The 23,655-nt window shown below is 40.7% G+C and overlaps 1 protein-coding gene across 2 annotated transcripts in view; it reads left to right on the top strand.

Annotated features, from left to right (window-relative positions):
- MAPKAP1 (MAPK associated protein 1) overlaps positions 1 to 23,655 on the top strand; it is a 161,844-nt gene that overhangs the window by 112,317 nt on the left and 25,872 nt on the right. Inside the window, exons 8-9 of one of the 2 annotated variants that reach the window (XR_014714317.1) lie at positions 8,860 to 8,993; positions 14,748 to 14,849. Coding sequence is in view for 1 of the 2 variants with exons in the window: in XM_084649959.1 (XP_084506085.1) it covers positions 14,748 to 14,855 (108 nt within the window). In the remaining variant the exon portion in view is untranslated. Of the gene's footprint in view, positions 1 to 8,859; positions 8,994 to 14,747; positions 14,856 to 23,655 lie in introns of those variants that run through there. The other variant, XM_084649959.1, reaches the window with a different exon arrangement.

The raw sequence follows: 23,655 nt of genomic DNA, 5'->3' as shown, positions 1-23,655 counted from the left end.
GGAGAATTTGGAGGACAGGAGAGATCACACAATTATGATTAAGGCATTTTAGTGCTAGTAGACCTGGATTAGATTAAACTGAGTTTTAAAGATGTATTAGATTTTTTTCGTATTTTCCCCTTATTGTGACACTAAAGGACAGAGTCAAGGTTTCTGCTGAAGAAGAAACATTCAGTTATGAAGAATAACGGGGAAAATGGCCATTAAACTTTAAAAAAAAATTTTAAAAATAAACTGTACAAGATTTCAGTGAGTTGTAACTACATGGGAACTCTGTACAGTCTATGACAGGGAAGTATAAGAACATAAGAATGGCCATACCGGGTCAGACCAAAGGTCCATCCAGCCCAGTATTCTGTCTACCAACAGTGGCCAACGCCAGGTGCCCCAGAGGGAGAGAACCTAACAGGCAATGATCAAGTGATCTCTCTCCATCTTCACCCTCTGACAAACAGAGGCTAGGGACACCATTCCTTACCCATCCCAGCTAATAGGATTAATGGACTTAACCTCCATGAATTTATCTAGTTCTCTTTTAAACCCTGTTATAGTCCTAGCCTTCACAACTTCCTCAGGCAAGGAGTTCCACAGGTTGACTGTGCTGAGTGAAGAAGAACTTCCTTTTATTTGTTTTAAACCTGCTGCCAATTAATTTCATTTTGTGGCCCCTAGTTCTTAAATTATGGGAACAAGGAAATAACTTTTCCACACCACTCATGATTTTATATACCTCTATCATATCCCCCCTTAGTCTCCTCTTTTCCAAACTGAAAAGTCCTAGCCTCTTTAATCTCTCCTCATATGGGACCTGTTCCAAACCCCCAATCATTTTAGTTGCCCTTTTCTGAACCTTTTCTAATGCCAGTATCTCTTTTTTGAGATGAGGGGACCACATCTGTACACCGTATTCAAGATGTAGGTGTACCATGGATTTATATAAGGGCAATAAGATATTCTCTGTCTTATTCTCTATCCAGTTTTTAATGACTCCTAACATCCCATTTGCTTTTTTGACTGCCGCTGCACACTGCGTGAACGTCTTCAGAGAACTATCCACGATGACTCCGAGATCTTTTTCCTGATTATTTGTAGCTAAATTAGCCCCCATCATATTGTATGTATAATTGGGGTTATTTTTTCCAATGTGTATTATTTTACATTTATCCACATTAAATTTCATTTGCCATTTTGTTGCCCAATGACTTAGTTTTGTGAGATCTTTTTGAAGTTCTTCACAGTCTGCTTTGGTCTTAACTATCTTGAGCAGTTTAGTATCATCTTCAAATTTTGCCACCTCACTGTTTACCCCTTTCTCCAGATCATTTATAATAAGTTGAATAGGATTGGTCCTAGGAGTAACCCTTGGGGAACACCACTAGTTACCCCTCTCCATTCTGAAAATTTACCATTTATTCCTACCCTTTGTTCCCTGTCTTTTAACCAGTTCTCAATCCATGAAAGGATCTTCCCTCTTATCCCAAGACAACTTAATTTATGTAAGAGCCTTTGGTGAGGGACCTTGTCAAAGGCTTTCTGGAAATCTAAGTACACTATGTCCACTGGATCCCCCTTGTCCATGTGTTTGTTGACCCTTTCAAAGAACTCTAATCGATTAGTAAGACATGATTTCCCTTTACAGAAACCATGTTGACTTTTGCCCAACAATTTATGTTCTTCTATGTGTCTAACAATTTTATTCTTTACTATTGTTTCAACTAATTTGCCCAGTACTGACGTTAGACTTACCGGTCTGTAATTGCCGGGATCACCTCTAGAGCCCTTTTTAAATATTGGCGTTACATTAGCTATCTTCCAGTCATTGGGTACAGAAGCTGATTTAAAGGACAGGTTACAAACCATAGTTAATAGTTCTGCAATTTCACATTTGAGTTCTTTCAGAACTCTTTTGAGTGAATGCCATCTGGTCCCGGTGACTTGTTACTGTTAAGTTTCTCAATTAATTCCAAAACCTCCTCTAATGACGCTTCAGTCTGTGACAATGCTTCAGATTTGTGATCTACAAAAGACGGCTCAGGTTTGGGAATCTCCCTAACATCCTCAGCTGTGAAGACTGAAGCAAAGAATTCATTTAGTTTCTCTGCAGTGACTTTATCATCTTTAAGTGCTCCTTTTGTATCTCAATCGTCCAGGGGCCCCACTGGTTGCTTAGTAGGCTTCCTGCTTCTGATGTACTTAAAAAAACATTTTATTACCTTTTGAGTTTTTGGCTAGCTGGTCTTCAAACTCCTTTTTGCCTTTTCTTACTACATTTTTACATTTAATTTGGCAGTTTTTTATGCTCCTTTCTATTTACCTCACTAAGATTTGACTTTCACTTTTTAAAGGATGCCTTTTTATCTCTCACTGCTCCTTTTACATGGTTGTTAAGCCATGTTGGCTCTTCTTTAGTTCTTTTACTGTGTTTTTTTAGTTTGGGGTATACATTTAAGTACATATAAAGGTGGTTTGAGTGCCCTAATTCTGTATTTCTGTGTCTTTACATATTTGAACTTTTGTTAAGGTTAGCCTTAACTGTAAATATCTTGGGTTCATATTGCTTTTGTTTTCGATGATTACAACATCCCTGTAAAGTATTTTACCCTAAATTACTGGTATGTACTCTCCATTTTAGAATAGTTTTTGTCTGGGAATACTGGACTTCAGTAATTCTCTTATTAGTTTTTGTTTGTCTAAAGGGGTGTTCACACTAGAGCAGACATGATTAAAAGAACATTAATAGGCATAGTTCTCTTGGTCAGTTGTTTTTCTGTATACCTCTGGCCACTCCTCCACTGAGGAGGTGTAGCACTGAAGTTGCAGGGAAGAAAGGGACAAAAAGGTGGTTTTCTGCCTCCCAGGGCAACTGAGCAGCCTAGAATCCCCAGGAACAATCAGAACTACTCTGCCCTCTGTCTTGGTCTCTCCCTTTCCCACAAACCCCTGATGCAGGGAGCTGTTTGTCAGTCCTGCGCATCTCCCACATGGGGGATTTCTCCCCTGGCTATATGTGGCTGTTTTATAGCTCCCTTGTGCTGCAAGAGCCCCTGTTCACACATGTTCCTAGCTCTCCAAAAGTCACCTTCGGTCCCTGCCAGAAGGTGCCTTTTTAAGATTAGCAAAATCCCTTCAGCCATTTTGGTGTTCTGAGAGTATAAATATATCTTTAATTGCTGGAGACAGAACCATAGTGGCAAGCTCTTCCAAGTAATTCCCTCTGTCTACCTGCATCATCTCTGTTTTGCTAGGGTTGTAACTTCAGCCAGCTCTTCCTCACCTGATCTCAGCCAGACACTGGGATGGCTAGGTGATGTTGCCGTGTGTTGTGAACAGCTAACAGTGAATAAAGATTTTGGGACAATTTGCTAGTAGAAAAGCAGATTTTATTAGCCCAGTACGTTGAATTTGGTGGGATTTTGTACACTAACCAGTTTTGCTGATCAGATTATCTGGGCTCATCTCTGAGATGAACATGAAACAGACACTATGAAATCTCCCATTTTCTGATTTTTCCATAGTGGTAGAAAAACTGTAATTGATATGGCATGTTCTAAATTCCGCTCTCAGCATTTGGATGGGGAGTTGTATTTACTGTACTGAACGAAGGTCCTCTCCGGGTACCTGAGGCCTTTGAATGGAACAACCTGCTTGGTGTATATTCCTCATATAGCCTGAATAACTATTTATGTGGCTAGATTAGCCTGTATTGCAATCTTGTTACATTTCCTTGTCTGTAATCAGGAGAAGAATACCTTTCTTGTTTTGTTTTTTTAATAATTCAGGTCAACAATCTGAAGATCTTTTGCTGATGTACCAAGATCACAACTAACCCCACAGTCTGAATTATGGGATACAAAGTGCCTAGATGAGAGCTACCCATTAGATGGGAAGAGTATGGGGTGGGTTTAGCATATGCTGGCTGAGGTGTTTACTCCCCTCCCAGTGGCAGTAAAAGAGGATTATCTTGACAATTTTTAAAATTTCATTACAATATAATGTTCTTACCATGAGCTCGTTATATTCGGGATGAAAGCATCATGAGTTTGTACGTTTCCCAGTTATATTTAAGACGCATACTGTTTACGTACGAAGAATTAAAGCCTGTAACAATACACAAGGACTTGCTGTCTGCTGCAGCAGCATTGCCGCATGCTTTATACCCCCCAGAAGAACAGCTCAGAGATGAACCATCTTTATTTATTTTAAGGGGCTTTTGACTAAATTCTTAATTTCACTGGCTGTCAAGGTAGTGTTAAGTAAAATGGGTTTGAACTGCTGTAGTTTTTGTGTACTGGACTAGATGTCAGAAACCTTTGCCATCACTGGAAATTCTGTCACTCTGGATTTACTGTCTGTTTCCCACAGCTGAATTCTTAAGCAGTGTGATTTAACACCTTGGCTCTCCATCAACCAGTTCTGGCATTTATTTGAATGCATTACACCACTGGTTTCCATAAACTATTTTACAATTGTTTCAAATAAATGACTGTTTATTTCCACAAAAGCCATCTGTATTTCTGTGGAGAGCGACAGATAACTATATGTAAAATTTGGTAATGTCACAGCAGTGCAAGTTAAGAAAAACAGATTGGCTTGAAAAATCTGATGTAAGTGCATAATATTAAAGGTTTGTTTTCATCCTTTAAATGTCTTTATTTAACAAATGATATCTGAATCTGCAACTATCAAAATCTTTATTCCGCTTAGGACGTGTTGAGGGGCTTTGTTTGAGATTTTTAACAAATAAACAGAGTTTAAGATGTTCTCATAGCAGCAGGATTTGGAATTGTATATAAACATTCTTCCTTTTAACCTATTTCCTCTCAAATTGTTTACATATTTTTCTTTTGTCCTGTTGCTGTTGCCAAGCACATTGTGAAATACTCACTCTTCTCTAATGTTCCAAGAAGTCTTCCCCAGTAGGCCTGCAATCTCTTATCTAGTCTTAAAGCCTAGGCTTTTCACACTGTATTATTGCCTCTGCCCGTTCACTTTTCTTTTCTTTACATTCTGGGTTCAGTACTCAAGCTGGTATGCTGCAGTCACGTTCTTCACTTTAGTGGCCAAACCAAACGCTCACCTATATTTCTAGGGAGCCACACTTTAATGTAGACTCTCCAGAAGATGAAGTAATGCCTTAGTTTGCATAGCTGCCTCTCAGTATTGAATGAGTATCCAGACTAAGGCCAGTTCCATGCTACAACGTTCTGTCGACATAACTGTATCTGTCTGAGACCTGAAAAGACCCACCCCAGCTGACACAGCTATGCCGGCAGAACCAGAGTAGACATTGCTGTGCTGTCAGAAAAATGCCACTGTTGTTTGAGGAGGCGGCGGCGTTACTGTAACCTCAGGAAAAACTCCTTCTGTCCGCATACGCTGCGTCCACACTAGGGGGATCTGCTGGCAAAGCCGGACTGGTGCGGCTGGATCAACGGAGCCTGGGTAGTGTGGACTAGCCCTAAACTACTTCAGTTCTTCCACATGCTGTACACGTGCCAGCAGAGCGAAGGCTAGAATCCAGTGGCCTTCTACTTAGTGCAATTGATACATTTTGACAGATTATTTGAAAAGAGAGAAATACATAAACTCTCTCCTTTTTTATGACCTTGTAATAGCTATCACATATTTCCAGCAAATGTTTTCTATAGCAATAATAAAAAAAAGTGGTAACAAGAATAATAAATATAGATGCAGTTTAAACTCAAAAGAAATCACACTTTCAAAACCTAGGGTTGGAGCAATAAAGTTATAAATCATCTTTACTTGGAAAAGGAGAAAATTAAAATGCGGAAATACCTCCGACATCGACACTGAATGTTTATCAACTGGTTTTCTGTGAAGGCTCTGCTCCACTGCCCCGCCTGCTCCACACAGATCCATCCCTTGTCTCTTCCACAAAGCTAGAGCAGAGCTGTGATGTGGAGGAAAATGCCTCTTGTTTGCAACTGACCATCCACTGTCTGTCATGCATCCGTTGCTTTGGCCAGCAGGAGATGATTGCAAACTTTAAATTTCTCGTTGTTTTCATGAGTACTTGTAGCAGCACAAATACATACAGTACTTTAAAGAACACTGGAAATAATCCTCCTGCCTCAGGCACACTCTGTCTCCCTGGGGCAGTTATGACATGGATGCTAGGTGTGGAAAGGTTTGAGGGGGTTGCAGGGAAAGGCTTTGCAAAAGGAGGGGAAATGACTCACTCCGTGCAGAGCAGGTGGCTGATCCAAGTGTGGATGGCGACCATGAATGAAGGTGAAAAGCCTTGGGAATGGTGATGCTCTTACAAAGAGGTCCCTTACAGAAAAGTGGGGTTTTGCCCTACCAACAAAATACCCCACACTTCTACTTGGGTTTTCACTGTAATCAGAGAGGGTGTATTGGCCAAAACCCTCTTCTCTTTATTTCATCACTCCTGCTGTCGCAGAGCTCATGGGATGCTATCGGGAACCATGTCTTCACCTCGCAGGAGAGTTATTGCAGCAAGACAAGCAGCCAGCCATTCAGCTTTACTCTTTCCCCTACAGGATGGTGGGGTTCTTCCTTTTTCATTCCTATTTCCTACTGAGCTACAGTAGAGGATGAGTGGAGAGAGTGTGTTTCCCCTTGGAATGCAGAATTTAACACTTGCCTGGGGTACTATGCTGCAGTCCAAGGGGATTAGCACAGAAGAACTGGTTTATAGTTAGTATGTGTGGTCCACTGGCTCAGATACAGGACTAGGAATCAGGAGTCTTGGGGTTCTAGACCCAGTTGCCACTGACCTCAGCAGGCTTAATAAACACAATGGTAAAAACACAAAGTACTGTAGCATTGTCAACACTAAAGCTCCCACTAAGCTGAATTGGGAATATTTTTGTAGAATTCCCTAGTGGAGACAGCATTATAGCGGGCACTATGAGAAAGGGAAGCAGTTGTGTGTGGAAGCAGAGAGGGAAGCACACAGGGTGAGCTAGGGCTTGTATAGGGAGGTAGGGGGCAAGTCAAGGTATGCAAAGCCTTGGAAATAAGGATGAGGGCTTTGGGATGTCACAGGGATCACAAGGCACTGCGGGACCTTCAAGAAACATGGTTCCAGTACCGGGTGAGGAGAATGATTGTAGCTGAAGCAAGCTGGCTAACCTGGGGCTGCAGGGTGCATATGGGGAAGATCAGGGACAAGGGGGTTGCATTAGTCAAGGCAAGAACTGACAGGGACATAGACCAGGGGTGGGCAAACTGGCTCGTGAGCCACATGTGGCTCTTTTACTGTTAAAGTGCAACTCACAGAGCCCCCCATGCCCATTCTCCACCTACCAGACTGGGGGTGAGGTAAGGACCTCTGCCTTGCAGCGGGGTGGTGGGATAGGGGCTTCCGCCCAGTGGGGAGGAGGTTCTCAGGGCTTCAGCAGGAGTGGGACTGAAGCCCCAAACCCCAGCAGGCACCTACTGAGGGCTGAAGCCCTGAGCGCTGGCTCTCGAACTTCTGAAGATTGTTGTATAGGGCTCGGAGGTCAGTAAGTTTGGCCACCCCTGGCATAGACCAAGGCTTTGGTGATAGGAATAAATAAGGGGAATGTTGTAGAGAGAGAAGTTCACTTAGTTCTTCAGTGACATTTTAATCTAGTCTGACTCTTTATTTCTACCTGTCTTTAAATAGTTGAATTGCTATTTGGCAGCAGAATTGCAGCTCTCAGCATTCCATACAGATTGAAACACTGAGCTAAGTCTTCCCACAAGCTCCATTTTTATCCTTATTGTAACATTTATTTGTTTGCACACACAGCTGGGGTTGGTTTGGTTTTTGTTTAAACACTTTAAAAAAATAAATGTTTGAGTTTGTTTATTGTGCACATTCAACCCCGGACCAGAGTATTTTTCATTGCTGTTGAAAGTTAATGGGGGCAAAATTGCATTCCAAAACATTTGAACCTGAAGTAGCCATGGCTGAACTTAGTTGATCTCTGGTGATCGGTTCAATTTAGTTACGATTTTTAGCCATTAGGCTGGGCCTGAATGATGGTGATTTGGTTGAGGCCAAATGTCTGCAGAAAATTGGCTCTTTGATAAGAGCCCTGTTATCAGAGGGGGATACTTTCTCATTTACATTTAGATGAGTATTGATTATTTATTTACTCAGAGAAGTGAGATTCGTTCCCAATCTTATCTCTCTCGTCTCTGCTTGTCAGCAGAAAGAGAGATAAAGCTCCTGACATCAGACCAAGATAACGGTACTTTGTAGGAAAGATAAAAGTTGGAATGGGCCTTTTTCTAGTCTTGACTGAAAGGATAAGTTTTAAAAATTAGAACTGATGGGTCAGGCTTTCGAAACCCTTTCTGAAGGCTTTGCAGTTTCACTAGGCAGCAGGCATGGTTTGTTGTAATAGGCATCGCCTTTCTCCTTTTGTGAGGGAATTGTTTAATTCAATTTTACTCTGCGGTTCTCATCACCAAGGGTAAATTTTATATTGTGCCATAGGAAGCTAAAGAGTGACTTTGTTGTATGTAATTTTTTTTAAAATTCCTAATGATCCTCCTGCTATTTGAAGAGGCAGCTGCCTCAATGTTTAACACAATAACATAGTACAGTACAAATCTTTCTAGCAGCCACACCGAGGGGCAAATAAGCATTTTAACTGGTGGGATTGTACATTATATAATTATATACATTTAAATGTTGCATGCAAGTTTGATGTCTGCAGTCAAGATGTTTAGAGTATTGTTTTGTAAATAAATAGTTCTGCCTTTGTGATGAAGTTAGTACAGTTGTTTGACAGTAATTGATCAGTGCGTGTGTTAAAATCATTGCTAAAAGTGAAGAGTTGCTCTGTCTGTGCTAGCTTTTGCAATTCTTTGTGTTTAGGCACTTGCTCATATTTGCAGGATATTTTGCCCAGCAGTGTGGTCCAAAAATTAAGAAGATCAGTGTGCCCAAGGCAACTTGTCTGCAATGTCTGCTGGAATAGGGGTTCAACCTTAGCACCTCCTCCAAGAGCTAAAGAGAGCTTAGCCTATGGGTATGTATTGTACCCTTGAATTAATCTCTTCTAGTCTTTGAATGAAAAATTATTTGCTTTCAGGTACAACTGCTTCATCTCTTCCCATTTTGGCTTAGTTCAGATCACACTCCTGGTTCATACGCACCTCACTCCTTTTTCATTGGATGTATTAGTATGCCAGGTTTGGTTGCTCCACAGCCGCCCTGCTTGCCCTTTTTCTGTGTAATTCCCTTGGGGTATTTTGGTGAAATAACTGAACAGGGATGGGGCTTGGAGGGGCTCAGAGTTGTCTTCTGCCCACAGCAGTTTTTCTCCTAGCACCTGAACTCCTAGTTTGATGGTGGGATGTCACAGAAATGACCGGCTCTCCATCTTTGCCCATGTTAATGGTAGTGTGAGAAAATATACTGAACCACTGTATCAACCAGCTGCAGTTAGACCTGAGCTGTATGCTAAAGCAATAGTCCTTGTAGTTAAAGGTAAGAGTTAAATAGTTAAATGGAGGTACAATGCCACTTACCTTTCATATGCCATGTTCTGAAGGTTTTCTTTTAAACTTGTGTGGAAATGTTTGCCTCAGAATTACAAAAATCTATAAAAATCCAACTTTGGTATTATAACTTGGAAATTCTCTTGAAATGCCCAGAGCAATATTTTGTTATTAGACCATTAAGTTACATGATATTTCCACTATAAATTCATCTTTTGAACATCTGAAATGAGGTTTCTATTTACTCAATACAATCGCTCCATAGACTCACCCTTACGTTTTTTGTTGTTGTTGTAACGTAGAGGTCATGTAGCTTTCTACAGGTTTTTGACATTTTAAACCTATTTCTAAAGGGTATGTACTGCCTAAAGACCCATTTACACTCTGAATTATATAATATTCACTTCTCTGAAGAATTTGTTCCAATAGAAATTGCCTCAGCAGCAATCCTATAGTATTGCGGTTTTTCATTTGCTTAATCTTAAATTTAGTATCTCGTTTATAGTCAGACTGTATATTTATTAAGAATATTTTGGTATTTTACAGAATTGCAAAAATTCACAATTTGCTCCAAAATTGCCTCGCTACTGGCAAGATTACACCAAACGGTCTCCAGCTGCAATCGCTGGCAGCCTTCTGCTCCGTGCAGCTTGGCAGAGAGTGTGTAGAGCCTAGGGAAGACGACTTTGTCAGCCTGGATCCAGAGCCTGGGGAATCTGTGATCCATAGGGAGAGGATAAGCTGCTATCGAGCACATGATTTTTAATTCTCTCCCTCCATGATTCTTTATATCTGGTTCAGCAATAATTCTAAGGGGATGGAGTCAACTTAGAAATCATACTGTGTCTGCTTTTACCTGCTGTTGTCACTAGTCACACCTAAAATGGCAGTAACTGAGATGAAGAAAAAATACATTCTTGTCTGTAGTCTACATGCCACATCTAGACAATGTCACTGGGTTCCCCTGTTCTTTGTGTGCATCTTTCACACAGCCTCAGGCATAAGAAAGGTCCTCTAAGGAATTACCAAGTGATAGTGAAACCACAGCTTTGGGTAGGGGATGGTTGGGAATGCGGTGTGTAAAACTACATTTAACCTATTTCTCAAAATTAACTTTTATTATTACTAACGTATCAGTGTGCCGGGCACCTCACCAGCAAACAAGAGCTTCTAATCTTAAACAGAAGGCAAGGGGTGTGAAGTGAGGTGTATACTGGTGTGGATCGCTCTGGGGGTAGATGAATTCAGTGTCTGAGGGCACCCTGGAGCTGTGCCCATGGAAAGCTCTGTGGTGGTGGGTGGGGGGCCCGGGTGGGACCCAGTGGAGGTGGGAAAAAAAGGGAGAATGAGGCTCAACTCTCCTCTCTGCCCTCTGCATCTGCTGGAAATCAAATAAACAAAGTCCCGTTAGCACACATGTAGCTTCAATTTAAAATTAGGCCTTTGCGTATTTAGTAGCTGTTTGAGATCTTATTTAAAAAGGATCACAGATACTGATGCTGAGAGTTGAGGAATGCATTCCTTTTCCCAAAACATTTCCATTTGTGCATGGCCCTTGTACTAGTTTGCAGCATGTGGGAAAACTTAGTAAACCATACCAGGTTTGAAGTACTCATGGATCTGGGATTCATGTGATACTCTTTCAGTTCTCATTGTACAGATTATGGTCTGTTAAGAAAATTACAATAACCTTAATGCTGGTCTGATCTCTGCAGCACAGATCTCTCATGTCGTTTGCAAATAGAGAAGGATTTGAAAAATACATATCTCTTATGCTGCAAGATTTTCTGTTCTGGAATCAGACAGTTGACATTAAGAACTAAGATTTGGATTTAAGCAGCCAGTTCATGGAAATTCAAATCAGAGGCTACAAATCTCTCTGCCCACTTTGTTCATTCTGTGTGTACTGCAGCAGCCAAATGTTGTTTGGGGACCATTGGAGATTATTGTCTACTGTCCTCTTACAGCAAGATGGACTAAGCAGGCAGTTTTTGCCCTCTGTCTGAATCTGCTTTACCTTGTCAGTTTAAACACCTACAACAACATTTAAATCCAGATCGATTGATTGATTTGATTTTGGTATTTATTTGAAGTTTATCCTCAGTAAGTTCCGCTTGTCCTTCTGTCTGACAAACCAGGCCTTATTTTTTTTCAGTTTTTGAGACAGATTTGCAATGATTCAAGTCTTGTAGAAGAAGGAAGATGGTGCCATACATACTTTGCTCCTTTTCCTATTTGTGCTTAGATAAAATATCTCTGCTTTTTCTTGGAGTGCAGTTTGTTTTATAAATGCTTGGAACCAGCTACATGTGCAATTGCTAATTGTGCTGCGCACAGAGGGAATAGTTGTGCTTTCCTCTTGTGGCCTGCAAATAGCCTGGCCCTGCATCTGTTCTGAAAGTCACCAGGAATAAGGAGACTCCATTTTACAGAAAAATAATGCACTGTTTCAAGAGCAAAATACACTCAGAACATGCGGTGTGCTCTTCACATGGCTTCTGGGGAAACAAAATGAGGAGCCATAATTGAAACTATGCTGTAGTAAATTTAAATGAATTGGCTAACAAATTCCTTCTCTGAGGCATGCCATCTGAGGCTAAAAGACTTGATTTTTTTATGTTTTAAATATTTCTGAATGCTTTACTGACTTTGAATTATGATAGTATATGATGAATATATTTCATGATTTCAGTGTTAATAGTTTTGCTTTATTAAGATCCTGTTTAGAGACCCTTCATATCACTAAAAAGACATAGTTGCGTAATCAGCCTGGTAGACCAGCTGCTATTTTTAGTGACTTGAGAAAACAATTTTTTATTGTGGACAGTTGTGCCTTGATGGGACGTATGCGTTGAGGGATATTGTGCTGTAAGGGTATTTCTATACTGCAGTTAGACACTCAGACTTGCAGGGCTTGGGCTAAAGGGCTGTTTAATTGCAGTGTAGATGTCCAGGTTCATTCTGGAGCCTGGGCTCTAGGATCCTGCGAGGTAGGAGGATCCCAGAGCTTAAGCTATAGCCCAAGCCACAATTAAACAGCCGCTTAGCCAGAACCCTGTGAGCCTGAATCAGCTGGCATGCGCCAGTATATAGACCCTAAGTGCCTCAGGTATAGAGGCAGCTTTTCCTTGTTTAGATAGCTTTGGAGTATAAAAGCAGCTACTTTGAAATTTTTGCATGATCAAAGAGAGTTAATGAAAATAATGATTTAAACTATCATTTAAATGATAGTTACTGTTTGCCTTAGAAATTAAAGATGTTCTTTAAGTTATCAGTGGCATTTTTGGCCAGATTTTGGGGGCCAGAAGGAAGGACTTTAACAATAAGCACAAATGGGCTAATTAGCTTTTTAAAATACCAAAAGTCGTCTTAACATGTTTTTTTTCAGTGGAATCGTTTGAGAGATTTTTCCACTGGACTTTCACTACTCAGCTTTGTTACACAGCTGTAACGCTAACCTAAAGTACTAGTGTTGTAGCAGTCATTTGTATTGTAGTGACCCGATATCTGTCAAGGGGGACTCAACCACTGTGGCTGGTGCTATTCTTCATGTCATGTGTGTTAAGGGAATCAGGGTTTGAGTACATTCCTTATTAATTGAAAGGGTTTCTTGGATAAAATTATTTTCCTTGACCCATAGCAACTGTGCACCACACTATGTAATTATTGGCTCATCTTTTGAGAGAGAAAACAGAGGTCCTAGCCCAGTCGGACAGTCAATGTAAACAAACTGTCTCGCAGCCCACCAGCGGATTACCCTGATGGGCCACAGGTTGCCCACCACTGTCCTAGCCATTAGTGTTTATTAACACCCCAATGGTACTTTTTGCAAGAGTTAGGGGTATTAGCTGTGATGATTCAATCAATCTACTTAGGAAGAGACATTCTGCTGCTTACATTTCCTCTGCAGTTTCATTTACAGAAGTTACGTGTCTCATACTCTCCTAATTCGCTGCCTAGTGTTTCTGTGCACTGTTCAAACAGCCCCCCGTAACACCCCAGAAATGGCTTCATTTCACTAATGGGAGAAGTGTTCCCTGTATGTAGTTTTATTTCAGTGTAAGGTGTACAATAGTGAAAAGTATTTAGATCTCTGGTAGGACAATGGATTCGTATATATCCTGGTGACCCTTGCTGCTGCTTACAGCCATTGAGGTATTAACTGATATCAGACTCCATCAAGCATTGGGACCTGTTACCTGAAACTGTAGAAACAATGATAACTGGAAAGGCTCATTCCTGTGTACAAAGTCTGTCATGTTATCTTGAGCTAATGTGGAAAATAGCACTGGTCACCACCGCTAATGTCTAAAATGGCAGTGCCAGTCCTGTGAGCATTAGAAGTCTAGGCTGTCACAAGACCCAAAATGAGTAGGAAAAAGAAATACCCCAGCATTGTAGAGCTGAGTTTCACAATTAAATGAAATCCATAATATAAATTCTCTTGCAAACCGACCCTCACCCTTGCCTGCTTCCCAACTGTCTCAAAGTACAGCATACACTCTGAGTGCCTCTATTGTCCTGGTCATGGTCGCCTTTGCTTTAATGGCTCATCAATACAATCACAACCTTTCCTGCCATTTTAAATCCACTCGTGTGTGTGTGTGCGCACGCGTGACATCCATTTGAGCCTGCAATAAGGAATGCATCATTTTTTGTCCTGGGCTGGGAGTGGGAAGCACTCAGATAAGCAAAGTAACACTGTGTATCTTTAAATGGGAATTGTTTAGCTATACTGCAGTGCATCTGCCTTCTCTTCAGAATGTTCTTCAGCTTCCAGACAGCATGTGAGAATAGCTCCATTTCTGAGGCAAAGTGCAGGCCAGCTAACTTTCACAACAGGCCAGCTCCCACCAGATACAGAATGGCTGGGAATACTGAGTCAAAAAAAGCTGCATGTTACTTTTTCTAAGGACAATTTGAGGCCCAAATAAACAACTTTACTGCCAGTGAGAAAACATGGGTGGGGATACAGGCGGATACATAGAGCTAGTTGGGTGTAGGTCAGAAATGTTTGTTGATATTTTTTTGTTGTCAGTGAAGTAGGCAGGAAGTGTCAGGCTGTGGGCAGTGACTGGGACAGTCTGTGTTTCCATGCACTTTCCAAGCATACCATCCTCCACTACTTTATGACTGTTTTGTTTCCCTAGTGGACAGGTACTTCAGACATAAACAACCATTGACTTTACCTCTTGAGTTTAAGTATTGTTAACTGACTCTGATGAGCTGTCTTTTAATTAGAATCCAGAGAGTTTTACAAGGTTTTTTTTTTTATCTTTCAGGTCCTCAGTATCGTCTGGAGAAGCAGAGTGAACCCAACGTCCCAGTAGACTTAGACTGTACCTTGGAGAGCCAGAGCACTTTGGAATTCTGCCTTGTCCGAGAGAACAGTATGTTTGCCCTTTTCACTTTTGCTCTTGTAAATTGCTTACGCTCACATAAGTTATGTATTCTGGAACACAGGCTGTACCGGCTGGGCGAGTAAGTTTTGAAGAGGCTCTGTTTCCTAAGGCACTTTTCAACTGTGCCAAAAGAATAGTCCAAAGTGAAATGATTGATTTCATACCTTTTGGCAAATGGTGTGCATCCTGTTTATCACTTCTTGATTAATCTTTTCTGTTAAAACTCTGTTCTGTAAAGTTATGACCAACTGTGAAAAACACTTGAAATATAAAACTTTTTCTGTTGCAAGCACTATTCAGTGGATAAAATTATTGGTCTGTGATACGTTTTACCATGTCAATATTGCTGCCCAAGAAGCAGCAGCTTTTAAACCTCTAAAAGAAATTAATCATGTAGATGTAACTACAGCAGAGGTTTAGAGGTGGTGTTTATCTAAGTGTGGGGAAAAATTATTTTCTCTCCAGATATGCAAAAACATTACTTTTGGGGTTTGTTTTATTTTGTTTTTATAAGTTTCACAAAATTTGTTGGAGACAAATATAAAGTTTTCCCCCTTTTGGTTCATCCCTCTGTCTTTCCAACTTTCCCAGTGGCCAGGCTCTCCGTTTAGTTTTCTTCTCACTTCTATGCAACACTCATTTTTTTTTCTTCATTAGTCAGAAAACTGGTGGCATTTATGATCACAGTTAAACTCATGCTAAGAGGTTTTTTGTTGCCAAGAGTGGCGATTGGAGCCCTTGCTGTAGAGCATGGAATTTCTGGTTTCCTTTCCTTTACAAAGATTAAATCCTTTCATTTATGCTTAAAGGCTATAGCATTTCTTCTTCTTTCATTTCTTCCTGAATTTCCCCAAGAAGGATATGACATAGAAAAGTGATGGAGCATCAGTGGGGTAACTCCTACCTCATGTGCCAGGTATGTGGTGCTGTCCTCCATTTAATGAATGGCAAAACTGAAACTTTGAGCTGAAGTGATTTGACTAATAGCAACTCAGTGTCAGAGTTGAGATTAGAACTCATGTTCCTGGTTCCCATGTTCAGAGTGGATAGACTTCACTCCTGAGACCACCTTCATGCTTCACCTTTATTTCTGTGTCCTATTGTTCTAGGGTACTTCAGGGAGAAACCCTACAAAAGTTGGAAGAGCTTCTTTAAGGGCTTATCTTCACTATGGAGGTAAGTCGACCTAAGTTTTACGCTACTCCAGCTACGTGAATAACATAGCTGGAGTCGACCTAACTTAGGTCGACTTATCCCAGTGTCTTCACTGCACTGCATCGACAGGAGACGCTCTCCAGTCGACTTCCCTAACATTCTCGGGGAGCTGGAGTACTGGAGTCAACTGGAGAGCACTCTGCCATCGATTTAGTGGGTCTTCACTAGACCCGCTAAATTGATCCCTGCTGCATCGATCGCAGCAGCATAGGTCTGCCCGTAGAGAAGACCAGCCCTGAATGTGCAAACACAATAGTTTTAATCTTGTTAAGTAAATCAGACTGTTCCATAATCCTATCCTGGGGTGTATATATATGAATTGTTTAATATTTTTTGAGTATATCTCTTAACTGTTCCTTTTGTGTGAAAAGTAAATTTCATAAAGCAAACAGTGTAATATTAAATTGTTCTTACATGCACCAGTTCTCTTCCTGAACCAAAGCCAGCACTGATCATATTTTTGGCGATCTTGCCTATTTCATTTAAAATATAATCAAACTCTTGAACCTGGGCTGTCTGGTTCAAAGCTGAATACACACATTGCACTTCCAGGCCTATCTGTACAGTACCAGGCAAGGATGCATAGTATTCCCCGTAGCCATGAGAACTGTGGTGTGATCCTCTGAGTTCTCCCAAGCTAAGCAGGGTCATACCAAGTCAGTACTTGGATGGGAAGCCTCTAAGAAACATCTAGGTGTTGATGATCAGTAGGTGACCCTATTCTTCCCTCTAGTCAGCACTGAACCAGTACCCCAGCATGGTGCAGTGGTAACTCTCCCATTAGGACAGCTGCCCCAAAGAGAAAGTAAACTCACCTGGATTCCAGTTCTCTCAGCCACTATCAGCAGTCTAGTGGAACCCTGTCGCTTTTCCCTGAAAGATTTTTGTGGGGGCTGATGCTCCAGTGCACCTCCCCACACCTCAATGCCCATTCCTATAAGGAGCCCCAAGACCACAGCGAACTTAACAGAACAACTGAGCAGCCACGCTGTCGTTAATTAATGAGCTCATGGAGCCTCGCTGAAACCACATACGGTGCCCCACCTAAAACTGTGGCCTAGAACCACTACTTGGATGGCAGCGTTTGACCTTGGGGTGCTGCAGATGTTACCTTTTGGATGAGATGTTAAATACAGTCTGTGATTACTTGTGGTTGTTGATTAAATTATTATTTTATTATTGGTTTTTGTTAGCTCCAACTCTGATGTGTAGGGTGTAGGTCTCGGACAATGCAAAACAGAAAGTGATAGAAAGAAAAGGAGGACTTGTGGCACCTTAGAGACTAACAAATTTATTTGAGCATAAGCTTTCGTGAGCTACAGCTCACTTCATCGGCTGCATCCACTGAATGCAGCCGATGAAGTGAGCTGTAACTCATGAAAGCTTAAGCTCAAATAAATTTGCTAGTCTCTAAGGTGCCACAAGTCCTCCTTTTCTTTTTGTGGATACAGACTAACAGGGCTGCTACTCTGAAACCAGAAATTGATAGGTGTAAATCAAAACTTGACATCAAATAGAATTAGCCATATTGTATGTTAGGTCTTATTTAAAATTATTTCTCTTTAACTTATTTACGTATTCGGACAGAGAAGAATCTCGATTAGAAGAGCTGTTTATTAAATGTGCTCATTTATTTTTTCACATGGCGCCAAACAGATGCTAGTAAAATAGATGCCAGTTTCCTTTGGACGAATGTATACTTCATATTTCATGGGATTAAGTGGAAACAGAAAACTTTTCATTAATAGAAATACACATGCAGAAAACTACTAAACATCTAACATTTACTTGAGATGCTCAAACTAATAAACCATCTCCCAAATTTGGAACTTTTTAACTTATATTCAGATTTATACTTAAACTGAATGCCTGCATTTTGCTATGTGAAATGTTTTTATGAAAAACAGCAAACACTTCATGGTTAATTTAGTTTATTTTCTCCATCCTGCTTCTGGAAAGTTCCTCTTTCTCATTTTACCATTTGGTAGTAATTAGTATTCAAGGGAAATTGGACTTAATATATTAAAATTGGTTAAGTGCCTTTAGACCCATACCAAAGCCAATGTCTTACTGGAAAATGTAATTGGGAACTGTGTGTATGTAGTTAATTGAATTACAATTAAGAACTTTCATTAAGCAATATACTAGTACATTAAAGTAATAAGGGGACATTTTTGCAATGGAGTTCATCATGTATTTTTGTTTCATTGAAGAAATACATATTTGCTTGCTCTTGAATATGCCACATCTATTTAATATTTTAAGTAGCCGTACTACAGCTGGTACTTCTGTAGTATCTTTGAGATTAGCAGTCTGTCATTTTCACATGCCAGCTAATGCCTCGTGTTCTGAGTCAGACTCCATGTTTTGTTCCTGGAGGCCATGTAGACACATCAGTAGAAATGTCTAGACCTGTGCCTCCATTTTGATGTTTCTTTTACTGTTTGATCTTTTTCACCATTTGAAAATCAGTTCTTCTGATGATATACCTCATTCTGTTATCCATCGCCTGAACTAAGTGCAGTTATAGGGCTAGTGAGGGTGATCTTGCCAAACTAATCTCAGCTTTGCACGTGAACAAAGACCTTACTCTGGTCTGTGGTGGAGGGGTTGTCCCTGCATTCGCCCTGGTGGAGTGGCACAGCACTGAGCAGCTCTGCCTCACTTTCCCCGGTAGAGTCTTCAGCACTCTGTGGTTATGGAGGTGGCTTAGCCCTCCGGCCTAGTCACTGAGAGAGTTCAACCCCCTGCTGGGGTGATGGAGTCCGCATGTGAACATCCAAATTGGCCGTGCTAGGCTCTGTTTTCAGTCCCTTTCCTTTCTTGTGGACCCTAGCTGCAGCAGCTTGTCTTAATGCTCACCAATGGGTTCCTGGTAATAAATCAAATAGTCTGTATCATGCCTAGTTTCCATCAAGGCATGGAGACCTCCGTCTCCAGTCAGCTTCTGGGCCCACCAGGCTTCTCTCACACCATCAGAGGTACCAGTCTGCTCGTCTTCATGGTCCTCCCAAGCTGAGCTATGCTCCCTCCTCTGCCAGGCCAGACACCTAGCACAGCTATAGCTGCCCTCCTAGGCACTAATGCTCTACACATAATGAGAAGAATTAACCCAGCTCATAAGAGATTATCTGAGGTCTGTCTCATAGACCTCATGGTTCTTTCTGAGGGAAAAGCCACCTCCAGGGCTCTCAGATACACAATCCCTAAGGGGATGGTAGAATTTTTTCTTCTCTCAGGTATATAATTTGTGTTTTTATTGTGACATTTGGCCTGGCTCCTCAGAAGCAACAGACCCCTCTTTGTCTGGGTCATAAATAACTGTCCCCATCATGGGTGTGTCAGATCAGAATGACATGCCTCTGTCTTTCTGTCTGTCTTTCTTTCTTGCTAGAAACCATGATCAGGAGATGGGCAGCTGACCTCCCTGGAGCCCGTTTCCTCACATCTCCTGTTTTCAAGCACATAGTGAAAATATATTTGTTTTCCTTATTTCTTTTACTTCATACAGTTCTAATCTTTCTTGATGCTATGTTTCTGCAATATATGGTCTTAGCTTTTCTCACTTTTGATTTCTGCCTCTTTCGCACAGGAAATCCCTGTATCATTTGTAGGAACCTAACTTTACAGAGCAACATGATGGTGCTTTGCCTCTAGTGAAATAGATGATGAAAGAGTAAAAAATGCCACGGTAGTTGTGAACTTAACACCTTTGATCTTTAGTAGCCACTTTTTGGAATAGTATCTGTTTCCCCAGTGAGACACTTGGGCTATGTCTATACTGCACTCACTTTCTGAAGAAAAAACACCCCTGACTGACAAAAGTTTTACCAACGAAAAGCTCTAGCGTGGACAGCGTTTTTGCCAGCAGGATCTTGCCAACAAAGCTACCGCCCCAGGTTGGGGGTGGCTTTATTTTGTGACAGGAGCGCTCTCTCATGCTGACAAAGAGTGGCTATACGGCATGCCTTACAATGGCGCAGCTTTGCTACTGTAAGGTGCACAGTATAGACATACCCTTGGTCTCTGACTTCAGAGCTGCTGAACAGACTCTTGGTCTAGGCCTGGAGTGTCCACTTGAGCTGATTGCTTTGCCAAGTAGACGCTTTTACGTTCAAAAACTACATTGTGATCTCCGTTTCAAACACCTGACAGGCCTGTAAATATTTGACAGATTTATTCACAGCTGCTTATGTGGGGCAAGTATCTTTTACGATGATGTCGCCAGTCAGCGCTTGGAGATGATTCTTTCCTCTGTTGTTGAATTCCTTTGGTCTCCCCAACATTCTGATAAAGCTGCAGGTATAGGAGCAATATGGCAAGTTCTGCGGTCAGGATTTCATTTATCTCTGCTGTTACTGATATTACTGCTATTATCCAGTGCACCCTCAGGGGTCCTAATGTATTGCCATCTTTAGACAGATGATCTGTTCTGATGGTGGAATTCCTGGCTTCTCTCCCATGATATGCAACTAGAGAAATTCTACAAACCTCAAGCCGTCCTCTTCACATAGCCAAATAAAACAAGATTAGGAGAGGTTGTTCTGAATTACAGAGGATCTGAAATATTTCCAATATAGAATCCCCCAGTTTAATAATTTAAACTTTGTCCAAGTATTCAAATTTTAAATTCTAATGAAAATGTTATCTCTGAATCTGATTTTGGTGGCTACTAGTTAATCAGTCAAAGAATTAATAACACTACTAACGTGCCCTTCTATTCAGGCTTTTCATCTGAGGATCTGATATGAGTAAGTTCAGCCTCATAATACCCCTATGAGATAGACACTTATTATATCCATTTTACAAATGAGTAAACACAGATTGAGAGGCTATGACTTGTGGAAAGCCACCCATTGAAGCTGTGAATGGAAGATTAATACTCTACAAGGGTGTATTGTGAGTCTTAATTATAGAGTCATAGAAATGTCGGGCTGGAAAGGACCTTGAGAGGTCATCTAGTCCATTCCCCCACGCTGAGCAGGACAAGTAAACCTAGACCATCCCCGACAGGGATTTGTCTAACCTGTTCTTAAAAGCCATCAGTGACAGGGATTCCACAGCCTTTCTTGGTAACCTTTCCTGTGCTTAACTATCCTTATAATTACAAAGTTTTTCTTAATATCGAATGTAACTTTTCCTTGCTGCAGATTATGCCAACTACTTCTTGTCCTACTTTCAGTGGACATAAAGAACAATTGATACAGTCTTCTTTACACCTCTTAACGTGTTCTTGAAGACTATCATCAGGTCGTCCCGTCCCCCCCGCAGTCTTCTTAAGTCTAAACATGCCAAGTTTTTTTTAACCTTAATTAGTTAATATTTATAAAGCACGTTAAGAAACCTTTGATTAAAGACTATAGAGGAGATCAGTATTTTATTTTTGGTACTACAAAATTTCTGACTAGGTACCAGATTGGATTGGCTATTAGTCCACACATTTCCTCTTTAGTGTAATATCCTCCTCCTGAACCAATTATTTCAAGTATTAAACTTCGGGGGACATAGGACTGTCTTCACCCACCACCAAAATGCAGCCACCTCTTGGGTAGAACATAACAAATAGCTAACTGTGAATTGTAAAATTACCCAATATCTTAGGTTAGGTAGTGCAATCCTTTGAGGTAATGCTGTACCTGTCTGAAAACTGCAGTAGGCAAAATGTTAGTTACCTCCCCAGGTGCAATTCAGACCAAACATGGAATAGGACAGGACACTGGGTTAACACCTCCGCACCTTCCAGGAAGAACCGCAGGTGGTCAGGATCTGTGCTTTATTCATTCCGAATGAAGAGTGCCAGTGTTGAATCCCCAGCATAATTTCCTGTGCCCTCTAAGTATTCCTTGGAGAGTTCTTATTCCAGTACTCACCCAGGCAGGTCGTGCTTAGCTAGAAATCTGATGCAAGGTGATATGACTGCAGGCTATATTATATATGACCACAGAATATTGCTATTGTATCATAACACTACACACAGTTTTATGGTTGAAACAGTGCAGTGTTAAAGCACAGTTGGGTAATTGAAGGAATGCATGACAGCCCTACATTGGCATTTCAGTAGTTTTATCTGTTGAACTCAGTCCTTTAACTTATATTCCTAGTCAGTTTTCTTTTGATCCTAAGGCAACCCATTCCATTATAGTCCTTGCTTTCCTTCCAGGCACCTCTATGCCATAGTGTTTCAAAATGCTTTTAAGTGCACCAAAAGTTTGACGTATCTCAGTGTATCTTTGAAATACTGCAGCATGGGTGTTTGACATGATACATTATGATAATCCATAGAATAGAGACATTAACACAGGGTCTTTGACAAAATACATTGTAATGTCTCTGAAGGAGCCGTTACAATTTATCTCCTCATTCTGTAGTGTGGAGTGGTTACACTGTTCAGATGGGTATGCACAAATTCACATGCTCATATACACTAGTTTACTGGAGTTAAAAAAAAAATATTCAAATGGTACGGTCCAGTTTGCAGATTTAAAAAATACCTTTAGATTATAATGCCAGGTAGCTGTTTTCTGTGTTGCCGAGGTGCACACAAGTCTAATCCTTTCTCTCATGGGGCAGATAGTTGGAAAGGTTCTTGTTAGGCTGATATCTTTGGAACATGTTTTTTCCACTGTATACTTTTAAGCATTTAGCTGTAGGCACTTAAGTTCTCTCAACACAGAGATGAGCATATGTACTGTAGACAAGAAAATCTGGGTGTGGATTTATACACTGAAAGGGGAAATTTTTTGCAAGTGGGAAAAATTGAGCGTTGAGGTTTTATTGTTTCCCTCTAAGTTTACACTGCTCCTCTCCATGGCTGTGATCGCAGCACCTGCTGAGACAAATAGGATGCAGTTCTGAAACTCCAAATTATCTCTATTAAAAGGAAGCCTGCTTCTGTATCAGTAGTGTGTATTTGACTCAAGTGCCAGGGTTTTCCTCCCCCTGGTAACTGTTCTCCTTTCTAAAAAGCAAGTACTCCACTTGTTACTAGACTCCAGATATGGAAACTCTCTGTAGTTTCACTACAAGTTGAAATCCCCAAATGGGATATAAATTTACACCACCACAGTGTAGAAGGTCAATGCAGGAAGCATTAGTGTGTTGAGCAAGATCCAACCACATAAGTCTTGAACAATATTAATATATAGAAATTGACAAGCCTTTTGCTGGTTATACTATATTGTTAATACCTCTACTAAAATTCTATTGTCTCATCTGGCCATTATTAAAATTTCAGCAAAATATAAGTTTTCATTAATCTCCCACAGCAAATTTAGGACTGTGAACTGGCAGTTGTTTCAGCTTTTAGGACTGCATTAGCTGGTGTATTAAACAAAATGTGTCATTCTTCAGTATCTTCTTCAAGAAGTTAAATCAATTTTCAACCATATTTATGCACCACTTTATCTAAAAGCATCTGAATTATCATTTACAGCTAAGATGAAATTACTCAGTAAAAAATTGTCACGTTATAGTAATTTTTAAATTGATATTAATCCAACATCATAAAATGTAAAAATTTTAAGGGTTTTTTTTTTTCCAGTAATTGGCATTTTGGCTTAATGAGATGTTACCT

Source organism: Lepidochelys olivacea (assembly GCF_965140295.1).
Source record: "Lepidochelys olivacea isolate rLepOli2 genome assembly, chromosome: 16".
Lineage (NCBI taxonomy): Eukaryota > Metazoa > Chordata > Testudines > Cheloniidae > Lepidochelys > Lepidochelys olivacea.
This window is presented reverse-complemented; position numbering and strand designations above follow the sequence as displayed.